At 42.3% G+C, this 12,353-nt stretch overlaps 1 protein-coding gene across 2 annotated transcripts in view; it reads left to right on the forward strand.

Annotated features, from left to right (window-relative positions):
• The window catches only part of elavl2 (ELAV like neuron-specific RNA binding protein 2), a 14,559-nt gene extending 6,861 nt beyond the window's left edge, over window positions 1-7,698 (forward strand). For both annotated transcript variants that reach the window (XM_010793856.1, XM_010793857.1), the window contains exons 3-7: window positions 652-755; window positions 1,697-1,850; window positions 2,609-2,834; window positions 3,415-3,453; window positions 5,663-7,698. In XM_010793856.1, coding sequence (XP_010792158.1) covers window positions 652-755; window positions 1,697-1,850; window positions 2,609-2,834; window positions 3,415-3,453; window positions 5,663-5,993 — 854 coding nt within the window. In that variant the 3' untranslated portion in view covers window positions 5,994-7,698. The remainder of the gene's footprint in view (window positions 1-651; window positions 756-1,696; window positions 1,851-2,608; window positions 2,835-3,414; window positions 3,454-5,662) is intronic.
• Window positions 7,699-12,353: the final 4,655 nt, after the last annotated feature.

Genomic DNA, 12,353 nt, shown 5'->3' on the forward strand with positions numbered 1-12,353 from the left:
CTTTACTAAAAGCACTGAAGTAATGACCTTAGAAAAAACGATATATACATTTGTTCTGCTTCACGGTTTTAATTCTTATTAACATATTTGGACACTTGAACACCCCTCAAGAAGCACATTGTTCTTCTTTTTGATATAAAGAGAAAGTAGTTCAAATGTTTGGGAGTGATTGGCATGTTTGCACCTTGATCTTTACATTACATTACATTACATTGCATTTAGCTGACGCTTTTATCCAAAGCGACTTACAATAAGTGCATTCGACCAGGAAGATNATCTGATCTCTGGACATGCCTTGATGTGAATCTGACCCAGATTTCCTTTCATATCAAGTTTGTATCACGAGTTTCCTCTGTGCTGTATTAATATGCTGAAGCAGCTTGAGCTGCTGAACTTGACCGCACTGGAATCTTTTCTGATGATCCAGAAACTTTTCGCTATAATGTCTAACTCCTCTTCCTGTAGATTATACTCTGCTTCCAAAAGAAAACAAATACGCCTCGCTAGCTGTCCTTCTGGTGGAGGATTGATGCACTTCACCATGATTTGATAAAGGCAGTTGTGTCCATATTCATTTGTTATATATATATTTATTTTGTTGGGGGTTTTTGTTCATCAGTGTGACGCTTCCTGTTTTACTTTGTGTTGCAGGGCAGAGCCGCGGCTTCGGGTTTGTGAACTACGTGGACCCGAAGGACGCAGAGAAAGCCTTAAACACCTTAAACGGCTTGAGACTCCAGACCAAAACCATCAAGGTGAGAAGTTGTGTATCATTCATGTATTCCTCTCTCTGAAATCTGTTCTGCAGAAACAGACATGCCGCTACACACGGAGACACTCATTCCTCACTGTCCCATTTACATGACGTATCAATACAGAGCTGCAGAGATATGGTATTTCTGTGTTTTGAATTCAAAGCTAACATTAGATAATAAATGAACTGAAGCACGGTCACGTGACTTCACGTCACCAGCTTTAAGCTAATGGCGGCCAATGTTAGGCGTGAAGGCGTTAAGTCGCCTCATTTAGACACTTGTTAGCAACTCGTCTGTATAATCACCAGTGGGGTATTTCCTGACGGGTTTTATATCGTTAAACTTATTTCACGCAAATTGCCAAAATATAATGGCAAGCGGTCATTGACTTGGATTTTGGAGTGATGCAGCGCTGCAGGATGAATGTTAGGTGTAAGAGCTTTTACCTGTCAACATTTAGTCATTGTGTTTTAGGAACAGCGAGCACATTTTACTTCAGCTTTATTTCTGCAAGTTACATTGTTGTGCAGTTTATTAGAAACAAACCAATCGGACCCTTTTGTTTGCAGGAACTCCATGTTTTACGCTTCACTATCCATCCACGAGTCTCAGTTTCAAAAACATGTTTGCCTCAAGTTCAATACCTGGAGCTAACCCCCATCTAGACCTTTCATTTAGCCAAACCTGACTCTAGGAGAGTAGAGATTTGGAACATGTCTGTATTAGTCAAACAACAATAACCCTGTTAAGCAGCCTGTTTTTTAATACAAATCATTTAAAGTTCAACGTAGGTTGCATTAGCGCATGCACATGCATAACGAGTCATAAAGAGAAAGGCAGTGTTTGAAGGCTGTCTGTTAGAAATGGGTCACAGCATCTGCTCTGATTCTGAAACGAGAGATGTTTATATTGTGTTTAATGTGCATCATTGCTCTCTGCAGGTGGCGTACGCGCGCCCAAGCTCAGCCTCAATCAGACACGCTAAGCTGTGTGTCAGAAATTTGCCAAGGACGATGACTAAGAAGGAGCTGGAGCAGCTGTTCTCTCAGTTTGGACGTATCATTAACTCACACATCCTGGTGGACCCGGTGACCAGTGAGTACCCCCCCATCTCCTCTCTCCCCACACACCCTGTCACAGCCTGGTTTGGAGGTTCAGGTTGTGTGACGCCCCAAAAATACAATTCTCCACTCGAGGTGTTCACCCTGATTTTATAACTCGTATAACTTAATAGGGCTGCACGGTTTTAGCCTCTGCGATTGTATAAGCTCAAAATGCTGTGAAAGAGTTTAAGTAGGGTGCGATGGTGACAACATATGTGTTTCATGTGCAGTCTAATCATTATGCACGCACACCCTGCTGAAACATGAGTCTCTGTTTAGGTAATGCAACCTGTGCCGTGTTAGAACAGAGACTAGTGGAAAGGGATGCTATGAACTGGTAGTGCCAACACATTGTACAGCATAGTGGAAGCGCCCTAGAGCCGGGGAGGCATACGATGAACAGGAATGGGCTGAACTGTTTGGGGAGCGTCTGTCACCATCACAACAGACATTAGCGCTAATGTTGTTCAGGATCAAGTGTCCACAATAACCGCAATATGACTTTTCCCCACATCAAGCTGCCCGATACCTCACAGTCAGCTAATACAGCAACAATCATTGTGTTCATGTATTCTAGCTGTTGAAGCTCACTATTACACTCTGTCTCCTTGTGCAGCCTTTCCACATGTTTTCAGAACGTTTTGGGAAAACACTCCAGATCAGGGTGAAATAAATGTTTTTGTAAATGTCCCCTGCGGCATGTCGTCATGGCTGGTGTGAATGAAGTTGTGTGGATGTTTTTCTCCTCAGGCGTGTCCAGAGGGGTGGGATTCATCCGTTTTGACCGGCGTGTAGAGGCCGAGGAGGCCATCAAGGGTCTGAACTGTCAGAAGCCCCCCGGGGCTGCAGAGCCCATCACAGTGAAGTTCGCCAACAACCCAAGCCAGAAGACGAGCCAGGCGCTGCTGAGCCAGCTATACCAGTCCCCCAACCGCAGGTACCCCGGACCCTTGGCCCATCAGGCACAGCGCTTCAGGTAAAGACAATAACATTGAAGTCTTTGCTGTGCTTCTCCTGCTGTAGAGCTCAAGTTAGTGAACATTAATGTGACCAGCTCTATTGAAATCAGTCAAAAGTCGCTAACGGTTCACTCAATCATGGATTTATGTGAAACACTTGGGTTTTGTGACATATTGTGCTGAGTACTTGCAGAATACATATGGGAAAGATATCATTGGAAATCTTTCTCCCCTTTCCAAAAAAGCATTTATCTCAAAATGTGTTTTGGGTGAGTTTGCCTCTCAGTGCAGGAAATCAGTGGTGAAAATTGCATATTTCCATGTAGTAGAGTCAGATTATTTGTCCTGCAGCAGAGAACTTTACAGCATTACAACAGCAAAAGTAAAGTGCAGCTAAAAATAAAGCAAGCACGTTATTCAAATTAAATTGGGTAGCATTTTTTTTAATTTTAAAGTAAGACTAAGCTGATATTGATGTTCAGTAAAGAGGTTAATGGAGACATGGATTCTTTATATCAGGCACATTACTCATCTGTCATCCTGTAATAATCATTGAAAGTCTTTCTTAATATTGAAATGAATGTGTGTTTGCCCTAGGTTGGACAATCTGCTGAACATGGCGTACGGAGTGAAGAGGTAAATAGATGTTCTTTAATTGATCCTGAGGGAGGTTCAGAGACCGCATGAGGGATAACTCTCTCTGTGATTCAATATGATCAAAGCTAACACTGCAATGTAAATATTCAATATGATACAGAGGAACATGAGTGCATGTTAGAGCAGGAAGAGACAATAAGATGAGCTGCTCCTGTGTCCTCACTTTAAACAGGCTCTTTTCTGCTTTTCGGACTGTTCCCTCATCTGTAGTGTGTTCTATTTGTGCATTTAAATGGTCTGCAAAGTTCCCTCCGGAGGGAGTTTGTCTCCTAATATCAACCTAAACATGAGCAGGATAGAGCCTCCTTACCCCGGACCCCTGGTATTGGGGACAGTTCACCCCAATACAGTAATGGATTCCTCCTACCTGTGCTGCTTATGCTTTACTAAATAAATCACCACACAACATGCATAGCAATGTTTCTTTGTATGTGTAAGCCCCCGTTACTCGAGGTAAACCACCTGCAGTTTTATGCAGAAGCTATTGCTGTTGAGTTTTTAATGTATGTTTGTGTGCAATTACCCTTATTGCAGTTATAGAGTCTTGTCGAGTGTGCCTGTCCATAACGATAAACGCTTCTGACTCAGCATGAGCACAGGTTAAGTCTTAGTGCAGGAAACACTTAAATGTTCATTAGAAAGTAGCCTACTTAATGTCATCAGGCTGAGGCCTACATATGTCCACAGGAACAGCCGAGCTGCATCTTTACAGGTGCATGCATACTTGCAAAGCATTTTGTTTACATCCTTGTTTGTTTAAGCAAGCATGGAGGAAAATCAACACACAACAGGCCCATTGGCATTATGGGTATGCGCCACCATGCTGCAGGATATAGACAAGAAACATTATTTATTCAGATGTTAGAAAGTGTCTGATAAATACTAACAGAAAATGACCTCATGCAAACATACTGATCCTGTTAATCTGATCAGAGGTCATTGAACCAAGATGTGTGATTTTAGAGAATGATTGTACGTTGCTGTCTGAGAAGAGGACGGTGAGGTGTTTTAATCTTGACACGACGTGGCAACATGTCAGGATTAAAGTGCCCTCTGTGTCGACACGACAACAGACAGAATTTCACTGTGTCTTTCTTGCTATTGCACAAAATTGCACACTTGTGTTTCTAGCTCGGCTGAAGGCCTTGATCTAATATGGACAGCGCCGTCCTGTTTTAAACTTTGTTGCATCAGACGTCTGCAGGATTCTTGAGGATGCCAGTTTGACTCAGCTCACTCTGTGAGAGCGAGTTTGATTGAAGTCCAATCCGCTGAGAGCTCAAAGCGCGACAATGGTTGGTGATTTCCATGACGTGTGTGTGCGTCCTCGCTGCTGCAGCACACCTGTCAGGCTGCATGTTCCCGTGAAGCCTAGTGGAGCAGCTAATCTCCTCCGACACCTGCGGCAATAATTTATAGGCTCCATGCAATCACTTTCTCCTGACTGTAGAAACCACATTCCCCAAAAGCTTTTCATCCCACTGTTGGCACAACGGCCGACTGGCACCTGACACGTTCTTCCTGTGTCTGGTTCTGAATAAATGCCTCTGTGTGTTCTGCTGTCTGTACATCACTGCAAACATACTGATCCTGTTCATCTAACTAAGGAAGAAGGGAATGTGGCACATGGTAGTCAAGTTTTATAAAGTCTCATTTGTGAGGGAAGAAGTCATTAGGATATTGGTGCACAGGAGCTTCATTCATTTATTGTCATGACATAACTGTTACTGCAACTGTTTTTGCAAGGAGGCTCGTTTTTCACAGATATGGCAGATGCTCTTAGAGCTGTTAGTTTAGCGTCCGTGCATCCTCTGCAGTCTGTATGATTACTTATAAAAGAATCACTTGCACGTCTAATTGATGAGAAGTAAGGTGTTAACACTGAGGGTGAATTCACTAAGAAGTGATGATGTCCGGTCACTAGCAGCAAAGATCCTGTATACCAGCACAAACCTGCTCATCAAGCACTTTTTTTGCACAGGGAAATGAAAGAAGTTTGTATCTTCTGAGGGCTCCGCAGTTTTTTAAAATATGTGCAGATATGACAGTTGGCGCTGTCAGTGCATTCTTTAGTGAGTTCCCCCAGAGGAGTGTGCTCTGCAGGACCGTCCCTCTGTCTCCTGTCCTCTGCTGTCTTCAGAGCTGTTTGTGTCCTCGCTGAGTCTCTGCGTCTCTCTCTGTCTCACAGCAGGTTCTCCCCGATGGCTATCGACGGCGTCACCAGCCTGGCGGGCATCAACCTCCCAGGCCACGCTGGGACCGGGTGGTGCATCTTTGTGTACAACCTGGCGTGGGACGCAGACGAGAGCCTCCTGTGGCAGATGTTCAGCCCGTTCGGAGAGGTCACCAAGGTGATGGCGACCCGTGAATTCAACTCAAACAGGTGTAAAGGATTTGGTTTTGTCACCATGACTAACTACGACGAGGCCGCCGTGGCCATCGCCAGCCTGAACGGATACCGCCTCGGGGACAGAGTGCTGCAAGTCTCGTTCAAAACCAACAAAACACACAAAGCCTAAACCCTCAAGTGTGTTACCATGGGAACGGGAAGATTCACTTTCTACATTAGTAAACACAGCTTTGTAAATCAGTGTTACGAAAGGAAATTTAGCGTCCATTTGTGATTTCTTTTTTTTCTTTTTTTGGCTACGCTTTGAATCTTAATATTCTTTAAAAAAAAACCTTGAGGTGTGAGCTGAGACTCACAGGAGGACGGTGGGTTTGTCTTTTTGTTGCACATTAAGTCTCGTAAAGTTCAGCATTGTGATTTATTTTGTATTTGTGTCCTGAGTTGCCTTCAGGTGCGTTTTGCCTTCAGTGGTTAGCAGTTCTTCTGTTGAACTATTTTTGTAAGTATTCTGTTCATTGTAATTTGAGTTGTTATCGGTCGGCTGCATAATGTTGTAAACTTAATAGATAAAAAGACAAAAAACACACTTCTTAAAGCAGTACCTTGCCAAAGAGCTAAGAACCTCTTTGATGTGGGTTTAAAATGCATCTATTTTTATAAAAAGAACAATTTGGAGACACTTTTTACTGGACCTGGAACAAAATATTTTGACTTTGAGAAATATCTTCATATTGTGAGCTTTTGAACTTTACAGGAAAGTTTGCAGAGGTTGACATTTCTGGGGAGATTTATGATGTAAAAAAAAACCACAAACCTTTTGAGATCTTTGTATTATCTTTAGATTATAGGATCGATAGCTGGGCTGGTTTGTAAAATCTTACACGACCGGCACCTTTGAATCCATTTGGACAAAAATGCTGAGGAAAAAGTGCATGCTAAATTATAACGTGGAGGTATCTTAAAGGTGGGTTGAGTTCTTCATAACGGATCCCTTCAGATGCATCTGAGGCTGCAGCTTCTGCCTCTGAAAACATCACCACTGACAGGGGGTTTTACATGAAGCCAGTGAAGGCAGCAGCCGGTCTGGGGACAGGGCGGAGGATTACTTTGTAAATAAGTCCTTTTTATGTTTATCTGTTTATCAGTATTATTTTAGTTTGGACCTCATCGGAAAGTGTGACATTATAGATATCTTTTCTTTTTCTATTATGGAGTATGTAAGGTATTTTAATTTGAGATATTGACTTACTCACAGTTGAACTTTTGATTTAAAATCTGTCGTAGATAGTAAAAGAAAAAAAGACAACTATAGACATGTTTTTGTTTTTTTATATATAAACATTATAGATATATATTTATGTGGTAAAGAATGGATATAAACCACTTTTTTGTTTTCATATTCATATATATGCATATAACCTGTCTTTGGAGTATATTGCTTTATTCACGTGGGGAGTTGTCTGAACACCACACCCCCCCTTACTGAGCAGTGTGCTATGCATTATTCTAATTAGTATCTGCAGCTGCTTTTCTATTCCTCTGTGTTTCTATGAAGGACTTGTGACGGGGGCAGATCTGCTGAGTCATGCCGGACCCTCGCTTTTGGACATTTCTTTTTGTAATCTTCCTGATCGTTTGATTGTGCAGAGGGTCCAGCATGAGCTCAGTCCCCCCCCCCACCACATCTCTTATCTCAATTCTTACTATAAGAATGATTATTTATTTGGAGTTGTATAGTCTGGCTTTGTTCACGTCATTTTTTTCTGGAATAGAATCTCTTTTTGTTGAGTATTTAAGAGGATGTACATGTTATTTACTTTGTGTTTGGATACTTTGGAGTTTTTCCATGTTCAGTACATCAATAAATAAGTTGAAGGGCAAACGCAGCTTTGTGAACGGATTATATTTTCCTCTGCACGCAGAACATGTTTCTGTCCTGTGTTTAGTTCAAGCACCCTAAAGAAATATGCAAGATCACTCCGACGGTCCCTTTGAAACAACATTTCTACTCGTGCCTGATGGATCATCGGTGGTGCTTTTGTTTGCAGCTCGTGCTCTATGCATGCTTTTTGAACACATCTCCACCATATACGCTTTTTGAAGATTTAAACTTTTAGAAATGCTAACTTTTTTTTGAATGCAGCGTCTTGCAGGAAGCAGTCAGATATAGAGAATTTCTTTTTGCCTCTTTCCAGTTGTTTCTTTATGCCTTTGAAGTGATCCCCGAATGTGACCCAAGTCACGCCTAGAATCCTTTCCTGCACTTTAAAGCGTCCGCCATATTGATTAGAGATGTTATCGTGCATGTTGAAGCCCCTCATCATGCAAACACATTGTTCCTTAGATGCTGCAGTGAAACAGGGTGAGAGGCTTTCTCTGACTGGTGCTGTGAAATCTCTCTGACTTCTGACTGCTAACAACATGAAGAACAGAATAGCTCTCACTGTGAAGAGGACACCAGATCAATCTGAGTGATGGCTCTGTTCGTCATGTGGTAATAACGTGTTGACATCTGCTCAGCTCTCTTTTCCTCTGCATTCTGCCACCTGTTCTGCCTTTATGTAATGTCATTCAAATATTGTTATTTGAGAAGCTAATACAAAACAAATTGCACTACGCAAATAGATGAAAGGATGCCATTTTGAAGCGATACATTTATGTTTAAATCATTGTGCAGTGTCAGTCAATTCAAAAACATTCCCATAAACAATTTATTTGCATAAAGTTAGTGTTGAAGATCAGTGCGGTTTAGATATTGAGCCTTAAAACATTTGTGTTGCCAGTTAAATTATGGTTTTATACTACACTACTATTTCAACTGTTTATCGGTCAACAGTTTGTTTCTTTCTCTATGATTTCAATCATTTCCTTGCCAACTATTTTGCTTTCTTCTAGTTACGACTAATTCAACTATTTTGCTTATACATTTCAAATGATCGATTACGAGCTAGCTAACTGTCATTTTCCTATTGTTTGCTAGCTAACTAGTCCACACTCTAAACCTTTTATTTTTTCCAAAAGTGCTAAGGTTTCCCAGCTGAAAGTGGATATTCTTTTGATGCTTTACTTGGCGATGTAGTTGATGCTTTATTCCACTTTTCTGCACTGGTTTGAATTTCCTCAGGTATGTGGTTATGTCTCGTCTTCTCCTTACCCTACATTTATGTCTGTCCCCCTCCAATAAGATGCCCCCCATGCTGCTCCTGACTGCCCCCCCTTCTCCTGCAGCAGCATGTTCTGGGACTCGCTGAATAAAACATAGCGGTACACTCTGTCCACAGCTGCTGATGTCAGCAGCCGCACGTAAACATGTCTGAAGACGCTCCGGCTGCTCCGGTGATTTATGGCCACCCTGATTCTCTATTACTTAGTCTGTATTCATGCACAGATTGAAGTTAATGTTCATGATTGAGCACAAAAGCAAAATGCGTTAGAAGTTGGAACATCAGCACTTTGCATTATAGGGTGGCCCAACGGCCCAACACATTTCTATTAGGAGAAATGCACTGCAGCTTCAGACACGATGCAAATTTAAAAACACAAATGTGCCAAAACACACGCACATGAAGAAACATCTTAACGTACTTCACAACACATGCACAACGTGCTCTTGTTGACGTTCAGGGATTATAAAGTTCCCCTTAAAATGTAAGTTTATTGGCTCATAGTGATCACATGATTTTTTCCGATATTATGTCCAACTTTATAATTGCTGAATGTCAACAAGCGCTGCGGTCCCAGCTCCGGCATCACTTGGTGTCCCCTGGTTTCCGTTGTGTTTTGAGCTTCTTGCAGCGTTTCATATATGCAGTGCTTTTAGTAAACGGTGTGCATGTGTCGTCAAGTTGGTGAAGATGTTTCTTCATTTGCATGCGTTTGGCACACTTTTGTTTTGGGCTGTTGTAACGCCTGTCGGACACCGTACAATACTTACCAGGTTTAATCCTTTGTGACATTTAAAACTTCATCAAAGTCTGGTCCAACCTGAATTTAGATCAATCACTTGATTATCGATTTTTTTCTTTTGTGTACCAATTTCAGTGTTCTTGGAAGTAGCCAAGTAGACCAAAAAGATTGCAACTGATGATGACCATGCTGAACTTTTTACTCAGAAAGATGCTCCTGGTGTAATTCATTGACAAATGAATGTGACTGTCCTCAGGAGATTTGTTGATTTGAGAGACATTATTCATGTGGTTTATCATTCTTTGTGCAATTGGTTTTACTGTATTATTAAAAAGGTTCAGGACTAGTGATTTGAGAAATATAGATGGATAATAATATATCTAGCTGGTGTCCTTTTTTCGCCCAATCCGGTATTTAATTTAGTTTTAATCTGAATCATTTTGACGCAGATATCTGGTGTGCACGGCGTGTGGCGCTCCACGCGAGTCTAGCTCAGTAATTCTGGAACAATTAAACATGTAGAGAGGCATCATCTACATGATAAACCACAGAGCAGCAGCTTTAATTTGAGACAGAAAATGAGTTGCTTTGAATCATAAAAGCGTAGGATAAACCAGTGTCAACTTGAAACTCATGTCCCAACCACAGTCAGGACGTTTGAATGCATGTTGTGTCTTGCTTGCTGCAGCAGAGAAATGTTAGCGATGCATTAGTTCTGTTTTTGGCGAGTATCACACTGCAGACATATTCACCACGACCAAGTACGGTATGTTATGGTTTAGCTTGCACGGATAATATGAGGAGCAAGTCAACGCAGCGTTGGCTTTCTACTAATTTAAACTTGAAGTCAAATTTCCTCTGTAACTGTAAGGACTTTCTCATGCTGCTAGTGTACCAACAAGTAGCAGTAGCTTAGCTTCCTGTTAACTGTGTCTGTCTCCTCCTTGCTTGACCCTCCAGGTCAGGGAGCATAATGTCACTTAGTGTGTCCTTGCTGAAAGGCTCTTAGCGTCTGAAATGAGAAGTCCTTTAAGCTGATTGTGGTGGAGAGGAAGAGGAGTGCCTCTTGATGTGACTCCTATATGATCCTGTGTTGCGGATAATCCGTGTGTGTGTGTGTGTGTGTGTGAGAGAGCTTCCTCCTTCTGCACCTGTCTGTATGAGAGGTGATCAGTGCACTAATTCAGATGAGTGGAAAACAGTGGAATTGATTTAGAGTAGCATGTTGACCCGCCTGAAATTAATTAAACGATGAAGGTCAGAGGAAATCGTTCTGTTTTAGATTCAGCACACGTTGCAGCGGTGCCACACACGATGCTTCTCTTTGCGTTATATTCCTCAAACATCAGACACCTCCTGTTCAGCGGTGCACGCGCTACAACATGTCTGGTGATTGGATTTAAGTGAAGTTCTTACATCACAGTGTTTGCAGCTTCTTGTCACACCAGCGCTGAATATCTCCCCCGCATGAGGCCTTGGCACCTCGCTTCATAATGAGGTGCTGTAGCAAAAAGGGTGCAGATAAGAATAACAGCCTGCACTAATCCAGAACGGGCCGATGAGGTTTTGGGGAAACCGTGTCATTTCTCATTCTCCCGAGCCACGGAGAAATCAGTCTGTACCCCCACGCAAGACGAGGAGGGCGTCCTCTGTCCTTCTTTCTCTTAGCTTCTCATGTTGACTCTGGAAATCAGAGAGGAGTTTGATCTCTCCTGTGATGGCTAACCAGGATTTCTTAAGGCAGACAATGTGTTTATGTCTCCAGGCTGGGGGTCAGCAGAACACACAGCACGCAGTTTAGCGTGTCTGTGTTGCATGTGTAAGATGCATCCTGACAGTCATGCTATGTGAGGTTTGCATCGCTGAGTTTGCAGTGTGCCTGATTTAAGGTTGACCACAGTGCAGCCGGTGGAGATGAGATCTCCTCGCAGTATTTACCCGGGGAGTGATGATGTTTGAAGTCTTTCTGTGAGGGCTGTTTTCTCCTCACACAGACGCTGTGTCCACAGGGAGAGACAGCTCCAGGTCATTGTTTATGGATGATGCGGGCTCCGTGTGTGTCTGAGCACGGCCTTCTGAGTGGAGAGCTTCTGCGTGACTCACACTCACTTACTCAGATTATTGCATGACCCACTCGGGCTGCAGTCAGAGAGGGGACGCTGCTTCCAGACCTGACATTAAAGGCAGCATGCACACTGATAGGAAAAACAGCTTTGTGGTCATTTAGCATCCCTTGGTTGCCATGTTGCATCTGTTTGCAGGCTATGTATTTATTTAGCTTTGCAGTTGTTTAAAGTCTCGGTAGCCATGTGGGTTTCTTTATATGTAGTTTTGCATCCTCCTGTGATTCTGTTGAACTCCTTTTATTCTGTTTTGTAATTGTGTTTTATCACTTAGTACAGCATCAGACACTTTGTGGTTGTTTTGTGTCTTTCTGACCTTTTTTCATCTCAGAAAAGCAGAATCTTTTGCCTAAATCTGAAATAAACAAAGACACCTTTAGAATGAAATCTTTACTAACAAACCAATTTATTTAAATGACTATTCTGAGTGTGTGGTGGCTATTTGAAGCTCAGTATTTCCCTCAGCAGCTCAGCTCCAGTGTTGCTTCTCTCCCCCCCCC

The sequence above is a fragment of the Notothenia coriiceps genome, unplaced genomic scaffold (assembly GCF_000735185.1).
Source record: "Notothenia coriiceps isolate Sejong01 unplaced genomic scaffold, NC01 NC01_scaffold00037244, whole genome shotgun sequence".
Taxonomy (NCBI): domain Eukaryota; kingdom Metazoa; phylum Chordata; class Actinopteri; order Perciformes; family Nototheniidae; genus Notothenia; species Notothenia coriiceps.